Source organism: Myiozetetes cayanensis, unplaced genomic scaffold, assembly GCF_022539395.1.
Source record: "Myiozetetes cayanensis isolate MyiCay16 unplaced genomic scaffold, myiCay2020 scf24, whole genome shotgun sequence".
NCBI classification, from domain to species: Eukaryota; Metazoa; Chordata; class Aves; order Passeriformes; family Tyrannidae; genus Myiozetetes; species Myiozetetes cayanensis.
Window position 1 is genome coordinate 8,417,668 of NW_026087456.1, and position 19,531 is coordinate 8,437,198.

At 40.4% G+C, this 19,531-nt stretch overlaps 1 protein-coding gene across 14 annotated transcripts in view; it reads left to right on the top strand.

The window, feature by feature from the left end:
• The window catches only part of CAMK2D (calcium/calmodulin dependent protein kinase II delta), a 117,888-nt gene that overhangs the window by 70,724 nt on the left and 27,633 nt on the right, over window positions 1-19,531 (top strand). For 3 of the 14 annotated variants that reach the window (XM_050320730.1, XM_050320728.1, XM_050320733.1), the window contains 9 exons: window positions 1,474-1,546; window positions 6,994-7,096; window positions 10,139-10,222; window positions 11,152-11,246; window positions 11,791-11,913; window positions 12,561-12,644; window positions 13,225-13,267; window positions 17,040-17,077; window positions 18,609-18,641. In XM_050320730.1, coding sequence (XP_050176687.1) covers window positions 1,474-1,546; window positions 6,994-7,096; window positions 10,139-10,222; window positions 11,152-11,246; window positions 11,791-11,913; window positions 12,561-12,644; window positions 13,225-13,267; window positions 17,040-17,077; window positions 18,609-18,641 — 676 coding nt within the window. Of the gene's footprint in view, window positions 1-1,473; window positions 1,547-2,474; window positions 2,548-6,993; window positions 7,097-10,138; window positions 10,223-11,151; window positions 11,247-11,790; window positions 11,914-12,560; window positions 12,645-13,224; window positions 13,268-17,039; window positions 17,078-18,608; window positions 18,642-19,531 lie in introns of all 14 variants that reach the window. The other 11 variants (XM_050320738.1, XM_050320742.1, XM_050320740.1 and 8 more) reach the window with 7 other exon arrangements.

Consider the following 19,531-nt stretch of genomic DNA (forward strand, 5'->3'; position numbering starts at 1 on the left):
CTACTGTGATTCAAGCAAAATTTCTAATATTGATGCCAAAGGCCAGTATATGGTGTCCTTGTGTGTTTTTAAGGTACTTGGGATTTAAAAGGAAAAATTGTATTGATGATTTTTTTCTGTTGTAGAATTATGACATACTGGAAGGGGCTGTGCATATATACATATATATATATATATACACATATAATATATATATGGATTTTATATATGCAGTAAAAACTTGACCAAATAAGTGAAATATCTAGTTATGATGCATCTCTGTTTTATATATATATATACACACACTTGTATGTATATATACATATATCTATACCTATATCTGTGTAGTGTTTGTGTATGTGTGTAACCCTATGGAATTAGTGAATGTCTTATATGGATGCCTATCCTAGGATGTAACACTGGTCTGCTCCTGCAAGCCCTTCCTCACCCCAGTAGTCAGAACTCACACCAACAGCCCAGGTCAGTGAGTTGGGAACTACTTGCCTAAGGAAGGGTTTTCAGGCTTGGGCTCCAGTTACTGATTTATGACCATTCCTTCTGAATTCCATGGTCAAAACGTTTTGGATGAGCAGTATCAAATCCTTGGCTCTTGACTGTTATGGATTACTTTTCATCACTCACTTGTGCCACAAGGTTATCTTTAAAAAAACATATTATGAGCTTTTGTGGTGCCAAAAAAAAAAATCTGAAAAAGTTCCAGCGCTCGAAGAGATGAATATTTTAGTTGTGCTCTTTGGCATGGTAGGCTGGCCAAAACTTGCAAACCTGGGCATGGATAAATAGGTGCTAGTTAAATTATTGAAAGCACCAAATGAAAACATTTGTCTATTTTTTTAATGTGAATTTTCATTTCACAAGTTACTCCAAACTGAACTAAAGCTTGATGCTATTTTAAGTGAAAATGCATGCCACCTTTTTGAGTGACTTGGCTTTATTCTACTAATAGTTTTAAAGTAACCATTCTATTCAAAATGGAAAATGTTTTGCTTTTCCTTAGCTTTTGACTTTTTTTGTTTCATTTGTTTTCTGTGTATCATCTCATTTCTGAGCACTTTCTTGTTTCAGCACTTATTGTTATGTTAGCTTCACCACAAAAAAAATTAAGAAAACCAAAAAATGCCATTAATGGTTTTATTGCCTCCACTTTATTTTGCCTATAGCAGTTTTTGGAAACTGGAAAAAGCTTCCATACTGCTGAATGAAAATACAGTCTAATGATTCTGTCTCGTAGGTGTCACATGTTCCATGTTAAATGTCTTTTTTGGTTTGGTTTTGGTTTTTTGTTTTGCTTTGTTTTTGGATGTGTTGGAGCTGGAAATATCCAGCTCAAAGTGCAATCAAGACTTGTCAAAAGGTGTAAAACTGTTTTTGTTCTTTACCTTTTTTTTTTTAAGTTTTATTTTATTTTGTATTTAATGTGATTACGTGCCTTTAAAATGTTCTCCCTTCCATTCTGCCCTTGTATCTTTGCAGTCATTGTATACAGCAGATTCTAGAAAGTGTTAATCATTGTCATCTAAATGGCATAGTTCACAGAGACCTGAAGGTCAGTATCTGGTGCCCATCAATTGGATATAAGAATTTTGGGGTTTTCTTTCCGCTGGGCAGGGGCAGAGGGTGGGTTGTCTGCGATGTTCCCTTGCCTACCCTACTCACCCTCCAAACCACCGGTCCAACAAATATTGCATGACGCCTCTCTCCAGTTTGCAAGTCTACAGGCCTAATATACATCATGGCAAAAGGGGGAATGGTTGCCCAAAAAACCGTGTCGTTCCGAGGCGCTGGATTTCCCCCGTGCTGTCCGCCGTGTCCGGTGCTGTGTTGGGGCTGTCCGTGTGTGGCTGTGTGGGCACACGGAGGTGAACCTTGGCTGTGATGTATGTCAGCTTGCAGATGTAAACGCCACCGCTGTGCTGAGGCCCTGGGGTGCAGTAGCAGAACAACAGGGCATGACGAGCCCTCAGGCAAGTGACGCTAATTGCCGCCTAAATTGGACAGCGACAAGTTAATCATTGACCTCAAACACCTGCTGTGAAGGGGGGAGTTTGGGTTTACCTCAATGCCCACTGCAGCTTCTAACCCTTCCTACAATTTTCTAACGCCTCTGTCAAGGCTCTCGTTATGAGTCAGGAAGGAGGAAAAAGCACAACCTTGTCAATGAATTAGTGGCAAAATTTTTTCCCTCTAAAAATTGTCGTTAAACTACAAATCGGTATTAAATTAAAAATCGGTATTGAATTGAAACCAGACCCAAGGGCGGTGTCTCCAAGACCAGCCCCTCTCTGCCACCCCCTCTCACAGAGCCTGAGGCCGTCATGCTCTGAGCGGGGCCAGGTGGGGCCGGGCAGTGTGGGGCGGGGAGCACGGCCACGCCCAGCCCTGCCCGGCCCCGCCCTGGCACCGCCGCCCTCGTGTCCGTGCGGGCGGCGGGCGTGCGCTGGGAACTAACGGGCGCCCCTGGCGTTTGCATGCAGTCATTGCATTCAGCAGATCCTGGAGGCCGTGCTGCACTGCCATCAGATGGGCGTGGTCCATCGCGACCTCAAGGTGAGTGCTGCTGCCCCGCCGCCCGCCCCGGAGCAGCATCCCTTCCCAACAGGGCCTCCAACAGCCGGAGCACAGACGCTTCTCTCTTCTTCCTTTCGCCCTTTGGTTGGTTTGTTTCTAACTCGGCTTCCCGTGCGCGCTCACCGGAGGACGTGTGCTCCGGGCTGGCCGGTACCTGCCTGTACAACACCTCTTGGCAGCGCCAGGGAGAACAGGAGGTGCTTGGCTAGCGTTGGGTGTATTTGGTGAATACACGGTCTTCCTCTCTGCCATCCCAAGCTTTTGGGGCAGGGCATGGTAGGAGTTCTCCATCTCTCATCAGCATAACTTGAAGTGCTTCTGGGAAGCACAGTAGCCTTTGCACGTCACGCATCTCAGTGACGGAAGGCCGGCTGCTCTGGGACTGCTGGCACAAAGAGCTCTCTCTCCTCCAGATGGTGGCTGGGCTACAGAGCGTCTTTAGAACACGGGAATTTCTGCAGTGTTCTCACCACAGTCACCCGAGGAGTCCAGCTCCTTCCAGACAAACTTTAGTATTGGGAGAGAAACTTCAGAAAGGAAACTCTTATGCTGAGAAGAACATTCCCTGTTTCTTAATCATGTACTTGCCCAAATGGCTGGAGACGTCTGCTGCAGGAATGCTCTCTGCATTTAAACCGTGCTGGCATGGGAAGAAACAAACTGAGATCATTTTCTTTTACTGTGAGGCTCAGAGAGACAAGGTTGTCCCAGAGCTGGTAGTAAGCTCACCTTGTGGATAAGGGAAAGGACTTGATTTGGGCACTTGGGCTTCACAATCCTCAAGGAAAAGAAGATTGTTTATTTTGAAATCAAACAGAAGTGCACTGTCTGAACTATCAGATCCTTTACGAAGGCAGAGAAAAAGTGATGTGTGGGCTAAGGCAGCAGAACACACTAATCCCTTCTGGCACAGCTTCTTGGGCTCTTGTTTTCCTTTCTTGAATGAGTTATGGGGAGCAGGGATTTCCTCCTGGGACAGGAGCTTGCTAGTGGTTATCATTAGTAATAATGTTGGAATCAGAAAGTCGTCGTCTTCCTTGCCATCCCTCACTCCCAAACCTTATTACCTGAACGCATAAAGTCTCTGCTGTTGTCCTATGGGACCATACAGGGTTCTGCTCCCTTTAAATGAAAGGATTTCAAATTTGTCCAGCTGCTCCAGCAATTCCTGTCCTCACCATCCAGGCAGTACTATGCTTCCAGCATCAAAAGGAATTTAAAAAACAGCATTGTAGCCATGCAAGCTGACAGAATAAGGAACGTTTTCTAGCACTTTTCATACATTCACACAAAACAACTTTTTCTTTGGAAATGCATGAAATCCAGCTGTTCCCTGCTCCAGACCATGTGTGGATTTTTTTATTCTGTCAAATCCAGGATGAATGGAAAAAACAGTGAGAAAAAGTGTTTCTGCCAAACTGTGGTGCCCAGTTTCATTTCTGAAAGTGAAAACTTGAGGAAGAAGAAAACCATCCTTCTTCAGTTACTACTTTGTGGCAAAAGCCAAAAACCCAAAGACTGAAATGACAGACTGTGGTGAAATCCCAGCAGAACTCCGTGTGCCGAAGAGAAGATGCCAAGGCCCGAGACCAGAACTGCAAGACATGTAGAAGGTGGTTGTGGGCTGGCATGGATCCTCAAACTGCAAAACCTGATGGATTTTTTTTTCCCCAATAACTCAGTCCACAATTTGATAGGATATTTGGGGGTGGGGAGGGCACCGAGACAAGATTTTGGATTACCTCCTTTTATTTAACTTCCCTTCTATTGTAATTTAGTAGCAAGTGGAGAGGAGCTTTTGCAGTCCCTTGTGAGCTGCAGAAATGCTCATTGCTGCTCTGTTTGTAATCACTGGTGTAAGTCAGAATAGTGGTGGGTCCTAGATCCAGAAAAAACGAACCTGTCTTTTACAGCAAGTAAAAAGTGCACTTCCAGGGAGGAATTCCAGTTCTTGTCAGGCAGCAGCTTTGCTGCTTTTGTGAAACTCTGAGGTTACAACCTTCTTGCCTTTCCCTAAAAAGCGGCTGCTCTAGTTACGTTCAAGGACAAACACACAGAGCCATAAGTACTTGATGTCTTAAGGATTACAGACCTTTGGAAAAACACGGCATAAATCAGGTTAATTTATTTGTAAGTAATTTTAGCAGTTAACACTGCCATTCTGCATGCTTGGCTGCAGCCCATCCCCTGGGAGCACAAGGTGACACCATTGAATCCAGAGTGTGAGTCCTGCGTGGCCCATGCCGGGCTGTTAATGTTTTCCAAGTAATTGCAGCCATTCCAAGTTAATGCATGATAATTAGGCAGCGTGCCTCTCGTCAGCCTCAAATGACAGCTGCATGTTGGTTAAGTGCACGGTCCCACTCGGTGTTGTCCGAAGGGCTCTTGCCTTTGGCATGGGAGTAAATCAGGAATTCTGGTGGAAGGTACATCTGACGGTGGTGTTTCTGCAGAGCACTGTGATTGGCAGAGCAAAGACACAGAAAGGAATTAACAAAAACATCCCAAGGGGAGAAAAGAAACCAGCAGTGGGAAAAAGCACAAAACTCCTGTTTTGAAGGAAATCCCCTTTTGGGAAATGTTATGTGCTCAGTGGGGTAGTGCTCATGTTCCATCCGAGAGGGTGAGGCTTTTCACTGCTTTTGGCTTGCCTGAAGGTCATGACCAAATAGGATCATCCATTGCTTTAAGAGGTTTATGTAAGGAATTAATTGCTGTGAACTTCTCTCACTCTGAGAGGAATCTTTTCCGATCTGTGTGACTGTACATTGAAATTAGTGTTGTTAAATGGCAAGGAGTGTGACATCACTTAACTCAGTGTTGATGAACCTCAAGAAGCCTCCTCAGCTGTGCACTCAGCGTGCCATATAATGTAGGTGAGGTGATTATTGATAATGTAAGCAAATATAAATACTGTATTACCTTATTCTCTCAGTTTTTTAAAAATATGGCAATAGAAGGTCAGCACGTAACTAGTGATGGAAGGTTTTTAACGTTGTCTGTTCTCTGACAGAGCAACAAAGGGAGAAGTGAGGGTGTGGTGTTTGCAAATTGCTGAAAAAATGTGCCTTTACGTTTTGATGAGAGGGTAAGAAACACCTTTAGACTAAAGAGTTTGTCAGGACCAGTTGTGTTATTAATTAATACAAGTAGCACAGTGGCTGAGGTCTTAATTAGGCTCAAGCATATTTTGCTGGATACCTGACATGTATTAAAGATAGCCTTTGCTGAAAGAAGCTTATGATCTTAATTGTTTCCAAATTCAGTACCTGCATGGGATTAACTGTAATCACATAAATAGTCCCTTGGAAATGATATGATTGCTACTGGATTTATCATGGAATACATATTTAAGAGTTTGCAGGATTGGGTCCCCAGTGCCAGGCTGGATATAGTGAAGTCCCTTGTCATAGACCACTTCAAAAATTGCTTCTGAAGAGTCACAGCCATAGCCTTGTAACTGAGGTTTTGTTGTTCTGTAAATGTAGAACAAAACCTGTTCAGAAAATTAATGGAGATATGAAAGAAAGAAATGGCAAGAAAACACTATAAGGTCACAGTTCTCTGAAACAATCTGTGGAATTCTACAGTGAGTTATTTGTTTTTTTAAAAGTCAACATTCATACAATGAAGTTGTGTTTGGACAATTTGCATTTGATGTATTTGCTAACTGAGGATTAAAGGATACATTATGAACAGTGGAATGAACACCATTGTTGTGTTCATGTTTTTATGTTTCCTTTAACTGTGCCAGAGTACTGGTGCACTTGATTTCATGTGGGATTCAGATGTGACCGATGTACCCTAAAAAAAAAAAGAAAAGTGGGAACTTTCACTGACTTCCACTGTTATTTCTAAAGGTTCTCTGCAGGCACAAACATGGGTGTGCTGGTTTTGCTGAAGGATTTGTGATACCAATACCCCTGCCCTCTAAATATAAATATAAATACTAATATAAATATACATTATATATATATATAATCATCGGGCTGCGGTTGCTAAGCTGGCATGCAAAACATTTCTGCTTGACAGAAATGCCTAATCCTTCAAACTGCCTAGGATAGGCTGATCATCAAAGAATCCATGATTTTGGGGGAGGTTCTGCCATATTTTTCTGGTAGGGAATTTCTGGATTGTCCTGTCACAGGAATGGGTGTCACAATTCCATACTTCAGTCATGGCTGACTCCTCTCCACACTGTCCTTAGCCTTGCTGTCATGGGTTCATGCTGGCTCTTTCCAAGTAGGAATGGGAAGTGCAATTTTTTCAATTTCATGGAGAAAACTCATGGGTTTTTTTCTCTTTTTCACTCTTCTAAGTATGTGATTTTTTCCAGACTACCATAACTAAAAAAAAAAAAGACAACCTGTCTAAAATGTATTTACTTATCTTCTCATCTCAATTTTTTTCTCTCTCTGAATAAAGCCTGAGAACTTACTTCTAGCTAGCAAATCAAAGGGAGCAGCAGTAAAACTGGCAGACTTTGGATTGGCTATAGAAGTCCAGGGAGAACAGCAAGCTTGGTTTGGTAAGTAAATATTATTTTTTTCTCACCATTTATTCAGTGTAGCCATTAAACCTCCCAGCTCTCACCCGAGTGTAAAACATGGGTGTAGAGCCCGGGAGGGAGATGGATGGTTTCCCATCAGGTGCTCAGATGGATAAGACAGCAGGTTAATACTGCTGAGTGTACCTGCCCAGTCATCAAAACATTCTCTGTCAGCTGGAGACACCTGAAAATTTCATTCTGAAATGTCACTTTGAAATGTGACTTGAAGGGGAAAAAATAAGGGGGTTGAGTACCTGAGGCTGTAGACAGATACTAATTAAAGAGTGCTTGTTACAGTTAACAGCTGTCCAAAGGAGAATACTGGAAAATACTGAATGCTGGTCATTTAAAATAACAGGACATGCACAAACGTGCTACACATGTCTCACCACCTTCTGAACAGACGTCAAGCACGGGATAAAATTTATTGTAAATCCCAGGTGGGAAAAAGTACAGAATAAAATATTTATAGCAGCTACCTTAGAGCAGCTTGAAAGTGCAGTTTGAAATGGAACAAAGTGACTGTGAGCTTGCTGTCAAAGGTCAGAATGAAAGTACAAAAAAGCTTTTGTGCAGGCAGGGAGTTGGGATGTTGAGTGTTTGCAGTCGGGGCTGTAACTCCACGTAGATGCCCGGGCAGTACCGTTGGACATATGTTGGCAGCTTGATAAGCCAGCATGTTGTTTTAAATCCCAGCCTTTATATAAATGGATTCCAGTAATCCACAAAAGACAGAGGAGATTGCTCTTGCCCAGCAACAAATAGACTAGTACAAAAGGAGGGGAATGGAGACAAGGCAAAACACAAGTGGTTTGTTATAATGACAAAAACAACAGCTAAACAGGAAGCACCTCAAGACAAAAATCAGACAAAAGCACCTCAAGACAAAATTGAACTTGACTTCAAGGATATTTTCTGTGGCTGCAGATGATGCATAGGAGGTTGCACTTCCCTGTAAAAACCTCCACTTTATTTTCTGGTCATTTGGTTCTTGTGAAGTGCTTGGTTTAGACTTGTAGCATCATGAGGACTTGGTAGAAAGAAACAGAATGTCTTCAAAATATGTATGTGAGGAAGAGTCAGCAAGCTAATGAGAAGAAAGTAGCCTAATGTGGCTCTGTTTTTTTTTTAAAAAGGTGGTACTTGTTCTGTACCTTTTTTGAAACTTCCTCTGCAAAACCTTTTCATAGTGGTTGGAGTGCCTTCCTTCAGCTCTAGGATTGCATTAACAGAACAGAACATGAGCTCCAATGTACTTGATATTTTGAACTTTTTCGAGCTTTCATGAGATTGTTCTGCTTCCCCCTGAATTCTGCAGCACTTAGTGACTCATGGCATGCTCTGATTCTAACTATAGCTCTGCATCACCGTTTTTTAATTTGTTTTTCCTTTTACTTTTCCTTTTCTCTTTTTCTGGGTGCAGTCCCCTGGTGTGATGGTCCCTTTTGTGCTTGTGCCATGGCTGTGCCTCAGCAGGAAACTGGCTCGAGCTCTGTGTGTTTGGATACAACAGGATTCTTTCCTGGTTTGCATGTTTGCAAAACAAGCCTGTTCTTTGTCTATTTGTAGAAATTGTTACAGGGTTTGGTGAAACCTCCCACCCTCTTAGCAGGTGTTTGATGTACTGGGAAGGTGTGAGGCAGATGAACTCACCAAAACAAGGATTTTGTCCTGTGCCTCTGGACACTTATTTAAGTCAAACAATGATAGGAGTCTTCAAGGTCCCTTCCAACCCAAACCATTCTATGATTTTATGCAGTAAAACCATACCAATTATTTCTGTTCAGATCCATTCTGTATCTTCATCAAGAGATGAATTTAGCTAAGTCCTGCATTTGTTTTTGCTTTAAAGTTTATTTTCAGGTGATGCATAGTAATGTTGTGAGCTGTGGTAAGTTTTAAAGTCAAGGCAACATTATTTCCCCTTTAAAATGAGCAAAAATATTAATGTAGAGCACTACACCCAAAAAGGATATGAAACAGCACTCTATTTAAAGCTACTTAGAACATCTATATTTCAGCTTCTCCAAGGAGCTTAGGATGTGTTTCCTGAGTGATAGTACTCCTTAACAATTCATAGCTCTCATATCAGGAGACTGCAAACAACAAGCTGATTTTTCATGACCATATTTTAGCTCTTTTCTCAGTAGAATATACAGAATGTGTTTCTTCATTTCCTCCTCCCACTCCAAAATAATTACCAACTGCAGGGCAAAGGCTTCTTCTCTCTGTAGCTGTGCACTCTGCGTGTTATCACTGTCTTTAATGAGTTTTGTGGAATCTAAGGTGGTATTGCACAAATGACAAGTGGTCCCTCATGAAAGCCACGAAATTCTCACCTTTCAAGTTATTCCCAAGTATTTATTTTAGGCAAAGGTGCTGGAAAGAGCAGATGTACTCACTGAAGTGGTGCAGGCTGTTAATGGTCATGAAGTTTTTATCCTTTGCAGTGTCCTGAGAAAAGTAACATTTCTCCCTCCATTTTGCATTTCTGCTAGGAGAAAGCAGCATTGCCAGTCATGAATAAAGGATGAGGGATGTATAAATTTTAAAGGCTAGATTGCTTCAGAGATGCTTTCTGTAAACTTTGGGGCACAGGTTTCCAGAAGTGGAACAGCTTCACGGAAATGGGTTTTGCAGTGGAAAGATTGTATTAAGGGACAGCAAAGGCTGGGAGAAGGCTGAGCCCGAGTCAGTGGACTTCATCCTAAGTAATACCTTTCAGAAAGCTCAGCCTGAACACCTCTGAACATTTACTTTGCCACCATCTGGCTTTGGCTGAATTGGGTTTTCACTTCTGTGGGAAGAATTTTGAACACTGCTCTTACTCTCTTTTTGGATTTTTCCTCCTAAATGATTTCTTTGCTTTTCTTAAATCTAACCCTACATGTTGTTTACTCACAAAGCTGCCCTCCCGTACCACTGAGCTGAACTCGCCAAATACTCCTTCTGTTTACAAACATCCCTTGATTTTTGCAGAGCACGTTCAACTTTAGACAATAATTCCTTGCCTTTTGACAGGCTTTGCTGGTACCCCGGGATACCTTTCTCCAGAAGTGTTACGGAAAGATCCTTATGGAAAACCTGTGGATATGTGGGCATGTGGTAAGAAATCGCTCTGTTCAGTCCACTGTGGGGTGTTTTAAGGGTGAGAAATGATGTCCAGAATATGCTATGCTCTGCATCAGAAAATTGATATTTAATAAAATTCAGTATTCATTGGAGAATGTTTTTGTTATTCTCCCAGCATGCTTTTTTTAATTATTATTTATGAAGGTGTGTTATCATGGTATAATGCACTTCCACAAAGTGTTATAAAAACAGTTGCAGGTGTAAGACACCTAACTAGGTAGGAAACACAACAGCTCATACTGTGAGCTGAGCCGTTGGTTCTGGTTCACAAGCAGCCTAAGATTTGATTCGACCAATGTACCACAAACTCAGGCATAAACTACAAAATTAAATGTTCTGTGAACTGGAATGCAGAGCTGTTACTGTATCATGCAGCTCTTGAAACGGTGTAGTGTGAGATACTGCTACAAGTGGCATCTCCCCAGCTGAGCACAGTGGCTGCTTTCCTTATTTCACTTCTACCCACACTTTTTATTTGGTTGTATTTATGAAAGCACTTGTCTTTAGCCTTGGTGAATCATCTCTGTAAGACTGGCAGGTGGTCTTTTTCGTTTCCTATTGACTATATACAGATAAATTGCATTGCCCAAATTTTCTTTGCATGAGATGAGTTAGAACACGATCTTGCAGGCACCAGTAGAAGCCACTATAAAACCAGAAGTAAAAAAGGCATTTTCCTAGGACATCCAGAATCATGGAATATTATTTCTCCATCAGTTCAGGTTTTCAGTGTTCCTAATCTGATGTTGTGTCAGATGCTCATTATTGCCCCTGCTTTTCTCCTGTATTTTCCAGCAGCTGGGATAACACTCTTGAGCCATTTGTTTTCCGTAGTTTTTAGGTGCAAAATTTCTGGAGTTTGTCTCTTGAAATCCCTTAATCCTGGTCTGAATTTTCTGCAGGAGTCATTCTGTACATCCTTCTGGTGGGATACCCTCCATTCTGGGATGAAGACCAGCACAGGCTTTACCAACAGATCAAGGCTGGTGCTTATGATGTATGTACCATACTCTGTCTATTCAGTCATTTATAATTGTACCTCAAAAGAGGAGTGTTACAGAGTGAAAGGTGAAATTAGAATTTCTTCCTAATGTTTTGGTATCTTTGAGTTGCTCCAAATAATAAATACCATTTTATTAACGTGAATCTTGTTGGAATATGCTAGCTTAAGTCTTATTTCTGCTGTTGTATTATCTTCTGCTGTTGTATTGCCCACTGCTGGAAATACAAGCTGCTGTAGAGCGTTGCAAAAGGAATAGTTTCATTGAAGACAGGCATTCTGACAAAAAATATTCCGGCTGTTTTTAAGTAAGATCCAATGATTTGGTGGCACATGAATTTTACATCATCATCTATTTATATTGCATTAAACAGACAAAGGGCTGTTTGTTCCCAGATTTAAGCAATTTGTGAATGATGAAGAGGAAAAGGCAGAGCCTTATAATTTTTAAGCTCTTATTCCAACCCAGCAATGGATCCTCAAGTAAAGTTATATAAAGATTGTACAAAATAATGTGCACTTCCTTATTTTTTTCCCGAAGTTCCCCTCACCAGAATGGGACACGGTGACTCCTGAAGCAAAAGACCTCATCAACAAAATGCTCACCATCAACCCAGCGAAACGTATCACAGCATCAGAAGCACTGAAGCATCCATGGATCTGTGTAAGTAATTCCCACACAATTCACAGCATAGATAACTGGGCAGACAAAGCAGCGTCCAGTGAAAGTGTTCAGAGAATAAGTTCTGTCCTTACTCATGCAGTTCTGTAATTGGAAGTTGTAAAATTATAGTTACACAGGTACAGTCAGTAGTGGTGTATATTGAGATCTCAGCCTGGGATAAGGCTTTTGCAGAAATGAACTCCTTTGCTTTGACTTTCAAAAATTCACTGCCAAAATTAGAGTGTCATTTTAAATTCTCAGTGAAGAAAGATGTACAAGAAAGTGGCTTTGAGTCAGATAAGGCTTTGCATCTTCATTTCCTTGTAGTCATTATGATAAGCGAGAAATGTAAATGCAGGAAATTAAGAGACTTCTGAAAGTCAATTTGAAGGTAGCAGAGGCTGCCTGGTTATTCCTGGATCCAGGACTGCTTTCCAGTTCTCAGTATATTCCACACTGGGACTTTTCAAGAGGACTTTACACAGAGAAAAGCCTCATAAAATAAGCACAGCATGATAGTCAGACAAGGTAGAAATTCAAGGCCCAAGTTTTGAACCATGTGGGTTGTGATATGTGAGTTATAGAGTAACTAAACTGCTGAACATCTGGCTGGGGGCCTTAAAACAATTCTTTTCTTCTTCTTTCAGCAACGTTCTACTGTTGCCTCTATGATGCACAGACAAGAGACTGTAGATTGCTTGAAGAAATTCAATGCAAGAAGAAAATTAAAGGTAAGAATGAACACTTGTGCTTGTGCTCCATGTGTTAAACCAATGGTCTCCAAGTACATTTTTTCTTGAATATTATGCTTAAATAAACTATTGATAGGTGATCAGCTTTTGGCCTGAGGATCTTAAGAGCTTGTTCTTTTGCATTATCCTTTGTTTTCTCCTGGCCAGACAGGGTAACTTTGAAGATGTGAAGTTTTCTAATGTGCACGTTAGAAATAAACTGCTACTCCTTCCCAAAAACAAGAACCTGAGGGTTGCTAGTAAAGTCTGTTTCATATTCAGATGTGTATTTTGCTGATAAGTGTTGTGCCTGTGAATATTCCTGGCTTATCTTCATGTACTCAGAAATGACAAATATTTGAGCTTATAAAGATGGCTGATAGGTGTGTAATTAAGATTAAATGACAGTTTATGCTCTCTTGACATGGCATGTGGGAGGTAATGCCCAGGCAATCCATTCTTTCAGGGTTAATTCAGTAATTACTGTAATTTACACATGTTTTCCTTTTTGTTGTGTTGTATCACATTCAGACTTTTACACAAGTGTGATGCTAATTTGAGAAAATGTATGTGTACACAGGGGGCCATTTTGACAACAATGCTGGCTACCAGAAATTTCTCAGGTATGTTCATTGAGCTCCAGATTAATGCAGTCTTTATGTTTTGATGTCTGTGAAGACCCAAATCTGATTAGGATTCCTTAGTACAGAAAGATCTCTCTTATTCAGGAGCATCCAGATATGATATATCTTAAGTTGTTTCCTTTGTAGAAGTAATCAAAATTAAACTATTCAGGCCACAGAGATTCTCTTGGAGGTGACAGTCTGATTTTTCTGTAGAAGCTGAGCTCCTTCCCTGCTTTTTGATTGTTACCTGTCAAAAGACAGTGTTTTCATGTCTGTTTTGGTGGAGGAACATTGAAAGTTCTGCATGTAGCTCCACATGCATAAGTCTCACCAAACAACATCTACAAAATTACTTGTTTTTATTATGTGAAATGTCGTTCCATGATTCTGTTGCATCCTGTGTTAAAAAATAAAATAAATACACATTCATTTCTTTATTGCTTTGCTAAGGAGTAAGAAACATTGTAACATGAGTGTTCCTGTTCCTTCTCTTCTAGTGCCCAGCAGTGCTCAGCTGGATATAAAAAGAGTTGTTTCCTCTTCGGGAAATAATTTTGTAGTGATGTCCTGGAGATTTAAGTCTTTATGCTAAACAAATTTTAGTAACAAAAGCTAAAACTCATTTGCTGTTAGTAGAGTTAGAATTGTCCTCAATAGTAGTATTGCCAAAATCTCTATGCTATGTTGAATTTTTCATTTTGCCATTCGAGATTTCGAGTGAGTAGTGAGAAAGAACACCAGATTTAAACATCAGTAATTCTACTTATCCTCCTACTCTGTGATGTAACTGTTGGAGTGTAACATAAATTACTGTACAGACAAAAACATGGCAGTGCTTTGGGCATGTTTTGAATAATAACAAGCACTGACTCATCCAAAAAAAATTACATAATCATGAATGCAAGGGCAACTTGTTCAATTTACATAGTATTTGAAATACAATTTCTTTCTTAATCAGTTCCCTTATTTAATACACACCTAAGCACAGAAGATTACATTTATTTAAATTACCTTGAGTTAGTGCTTAATGAATTGCCAGTGTCTGCCAATTCACTTTAAAGGTGGGAAGGCTGTAGGCTGCACATCTTGTAGGAATGAATTACTGTTAAATATCAAACAAATAAATCATTCCTTATCCCTTCTCATAACTGTCACTGTCTATACGTGTAAGGGTCAAATTCAACTTCCATGAACCAAAAAAGCTGAAGTAGTTTTAAAACAGCATTTCAGCATGAAAAGCAAACAGGGTTTTAGGATTTTTTATTTTATTTTGTTTTATTTTTTTCACTTACCATCCCATGTTTTACACCATAATGACCCACATTTTTTCCTTGATGACACTTTATTTTTTCAATTTATTTATTCACTGTATTTCATTGCAAAGCATGCTTTTGATGGTCATTTGTCCATAATGATGTGGTTATAAAAGTGTTTTATTTTCCTTTTTTTTTTCTTCCTTTTATGTGGAATGTATATTTCTTGTGAGGTAAGACCCTCAGCACGTGAAAGGAACATCTTTTTTCTCTTCTAAATCTGAGCTGCTGTTTGTCCTCAATCACTTTAATTTCTCCATGTTGTCACAACACCACTCCCTTTCAGTCTGCTTTCTGGCCTATTAGTGCTGCCCTAGGTTTTATTTATAGCTCTTGCTTGTAGTTGCAAGAAATCTTTCATTGTGAGCTTAATTTAGAATCTGCTGATTGCTTTGCCCCTGCAAATTCTTTAAATATTTGATTTGTGTGCAGTATCTGTGATTAAAGAATGATGAGTCAAAATACTATTAAAAATGCATTCCCAGCCAAAAGCACCAGAGGCAGCTGAGCACAGAATATGTCCTATAACATGGAATACTGCATGGAATACTTTCTTTCGCTCCTTTACATAGAACATGTAATGTTTGTTAAGCATTAATAAAGAACTCACAAGTTTCATGCACAACTTTAGCAAAAGGACCTACAGCAGCCTATAAGAATTAATTCATGTTTTCCCATATTTTTGTAAGGGCGAAGGGTATAAAAGAGGCTTTGAAAGCAGTTAACTTCTGGGATTCTTGGCCTTAGCTCCTCCCTTTTGCTTTCCCAAAATGAATTCCTGAAGTTAATGGAGTGCCCACAGTATTTTTGGGAATGTGAAAACTAAAGCCCTGTTGCATCAGGTTCTGTAAGCACATATTACAACAGGGAGTCTCCTACCTCAAAAATATATGAAAAACAATTTGTTTTCAATATTTACCCACATGTTTCTGTAAATAGAAACATGCAGTGGTTCAGGCAAATTTCTTTTTGTTCATTTTAGTTGTAAGTCATGGCCTTGTGGGAGTTTTAATGGTAGTGTTGGCTGATGTCCATAATTATTACACTGAAGGGCTGATATATTAATGAAATTACAGAACATTAACCTGGCTTCACTTTCCAGGTTTTTTCATGTAAGCAACACAATAATGGAGATAAGTCATTTCTGGATGGTTGCTGAGGTGATCCTACATTTTCTGTGCTCTAAATTAAGCACTTAATGCAGATGCAGCTGGAAAATAAGCCACAATTACAAGAATTAACTTTGAGTGTAAACTGAATACTCAGTAACTCTGATATCCTCAGCCAGTCTGAGCAGCCTTAGGCTTGCAAGGTCCCATCGGTTTGGGGTTTTTTTAAAGACAAGGATGGCAGGAATGACGGGATCTCCATGTCAGGACTGTCTCCCTTATATACAGAACAGGAATTTCTTACAACCTAAGCTGTGGAACACTTTCTGATGGGCAGATCGGGTCATAAACAACAATAAACCCCAAATCACGCCAGGCTCATTGTGTAATTTATTATTCTCCAAGTCTTTGGCAGTGAGTCATGAAGCATTCACGCTTTAGTGAATAGTTTATTTGGATTTGGTAGGTCAGGCAGCGTGGATTTCTGCTGAAAACATTTTCAGGTTCAGAGCGGCGCTGTGCGTGTTTGCACGTTAGCCCTCCAAATTTAGGAATTCCGAATCATTCGGTGCCAGTTTCGAGTGGGGCAATCTCAAACCTAACACATTAATAATGTTAAGGCAAAGGAAATGTTGCCCCTCAGACTCCACTGCTTTGAAGAGATTTGATCAGCGTACAACGCAATTGAGAAAATAACAGGTTTTCTTCACGACAAGCTGAGGGGAAGCCTAGGATTTGTTATTACTGACTGCTGGGAATTGACCCTCCAACACAAATTGTCCCTCCTTTCTTATTTTTCCTGACCATTCACACAAGCAGACTGATGCTGTCCTGGTGGGAAATCCCCACGGGTGGAACAGAGAGCATTGCACTTCCCCATGCTCTCTGGGTACCTCGCTGACCCTTATGGATCACTTTTTTGTCGCTGTCATATTAGTAACACCATTAAGATACTCTGTGAACCCCTGGTCCAAGTCCCTGCCACCAGGACAATATTTTTTCATAGTCATATCAAACTATCCCATCAACAAATATAAATGTATTGCAGTTGAAAAAATGAATATATCCAAAGCTGCTGCTTTTACACTCACCTTGCTTCCATTTCCTCTCTGCACCCAAGGAGCTCTCTCCTTGTATAACTACAGTTAACCTACAGCTTTAATCAGTGCAAAAAGACATGTATGGTGATCTAAAGGATTGGTAGTTTCTTAAAGACTTCATTTCTCAGAGCAACAAAAGGAGGAAATAAAAGCTGAGCAAGTGTCTGGAGCTGGGAGGCAATGGGGGGTTGCTGGATGAGCTCAGGGGGACCCACCTGACACTGAACTTCTTTGTCTCATTTTACAGCAGCCAAAAGTTTACTGAAAAAGCCGGACGGAGTTAAGGTAGGTTTCAAATATATTGCATTAGGCACCACCTACCTGTACCTGCTGCCAGGTTTTAGAACTGATTATTGTTTCTTTCCTCCATAGAATCTGTTTACAAGTGCTTCTCGCTATATATATGAAGTGATTAAAGTTAGTAGGTGAAGCTTAAGTAAAAGGAGTACTTGCAAAACCAGCATTAAATAAGTGGAAGATAGAAAACTACCAGAGAAAATGCTTTTCTTGCTATTTTAATGAAGGATGTTTGTGTAATTAATGACTCAAAGTTATTAATTAGCTTACAATAACGGTTTGGTGATGGGCGTGTTAGCTTTGTAGGCATCAGTGTTTATCTGCAGCTCTATTGCCCCTGTGTTTCCCCTTGACTTTTCATTAGATTTCATGGAAGACCTAAAGTTTTTGGGTAGGTCTGGCTCCACATGAGGTGTATTCTGCCAGATGTACTTGCTATATTTGGCAGAACTGCAGGGGTTTACTATCTCAACAAATCAGCTCTTCCTGACTAAGAGACCTTGCTAAGAAGGGAACATTTTGGCAGCTTTCGTGCGTGATTTAGAGCTCCTATTCTCACGTCACCAGGCCCTGCAGGAGGAGAGATGCCTCACAAATGAACGTTCTGGATAAATACTGGGAAAAAAAGCCAGGAAAAAAAAAATCACTCGGCAGGAAATATAATTTATTTCTTTTCTCAGAGGATTCCTGAAGACTATATAAGATAATCTAATACCTCAAGCTTTCATTATAACATTCAAAAGATATTCTTCTGTGCTCTGTGTGTTTACTCAGAAGTGTGTCTTTGAAGTGAATTTTAATTTTCTATTTAATCCTAATGTCTTACTTTAACAAAGCATTATGAATACTTGTTTAAATACCAGATTCACAGTATATTTGTGCCTATTCTCTGACTTCTGCACACTTTTCTGGTCAAAGAAATCGTGAGTCTGACCTAAAATCAAATGAGTACCCCACAATTTCAGTGCTTCTCACTGCCAAGCAGTAGATACCGTAGTTCCACAGAGAAGCACATATTCAGTACTATTCTATCTCTCCTGTGGAAAACCCTTAACATGTTTCCTTGTGGAATAAGTAAATTTTATGTGCTCTTCTCTGACCAGCTTTTCCTTTTTAAATATCATTCCTCCTACAGGTCTACGATGGTATTTGTTCTACCTCAATTCTGATTATAATATGGGAAACAATTGTTGCCAAAATTTTGCCTAAATTGCACTCATTGGGATTGGATACTTTGGATTTCAGCACATGTTGTGTGTCTGCTGTTTATCTGCATGGTCATGTGGAGCAGAGGGAGTAAATTTACATCTGGGGAAGTCTGTTTTTGTTGTTTCTGTTACTGGGCTACTGTAAACTCTGTAGCATTTTTTCACCCCTTCCTACAGCTTAAGCTGTCTTTTTCTTATTAAAAAAAAAAAAAAAAGCCAAACGAGAAATATACTGTACTCCATGCATTGATACTTCAAATCCAACCAGTCACATTTTCTTCTTTTCCTTTCTCTCTGACTGGTCAATTCAGAAAAGGAAGTCCAGTTCGAGTGTTCAGATGATGGTGAGGATCTTTATCGACAGATTTTTTTTTTTTTTTCCTCCTGTGAAACGTTCACACTTAGAAACCAAACAGTTGCATTTAGCTTTGTTAACATACTGTGAGAAGCTGCAAGACTTTAAAGTACAACCCTGTGAGTTTTAAGCCTGCAGTTGCTATATGCCATCCACAGTGAATCGTTCTGCTGTTCTTTCAAGCAAGTCTTTAATTGTTTTTTAACCTGGGGACATAAGAAAACAAAAAAAGTAGATGTAACATCAGCCAATGCAGCTGTCCTTAGTGAATAAGAATAGTAACAAAATAGTAATATCGTAACAGCCTTCTATTCATTTTTCCAACCTCCTGATTTTAAAAGCTAATAGTATTAATATCATAGAATGTAACCACGTTGCACAGTGAAATAGTATTGCATTAATTATGCTGCTGCAGCCCATGATGTCATGCAAACGCTCAGGAGTAAAAATAATTTCCCAGCTTTTCCATACTACAGTTTCCCAACCAGCTTCCTTCACAGCTCAGGACCGTGTCACAGGATGTCCCCACTGACAATCTCAATAACTTTTCTTCCTCCTCAACCCACTCTCCAATCCTGTGTTCATTTGGCCTCTGTGGTGCCACGCAGTAACTTACTCTGCTCCTGTTTATTGTGAGTTTGAATCTGAGCGGTGAGGTGTTCACAGTGCTGGGCTGTGCCATCAGCAGAGAGGGGGCAAATGTCCCTCATCCACACCATTCTCTGGGAAGCACAACTCCCTGAAAAGCACAAACTGCTGGCGAGGTCTGAGCAGCCATGCAGTTTTGTAGGAAAATCACCTTTTATTTGGGTGACCACAGAATTTCAGCGGTGTCCAGAGGAGGGTCCCTGGAAAGGTACAGTGTGAACACTGCCAGGA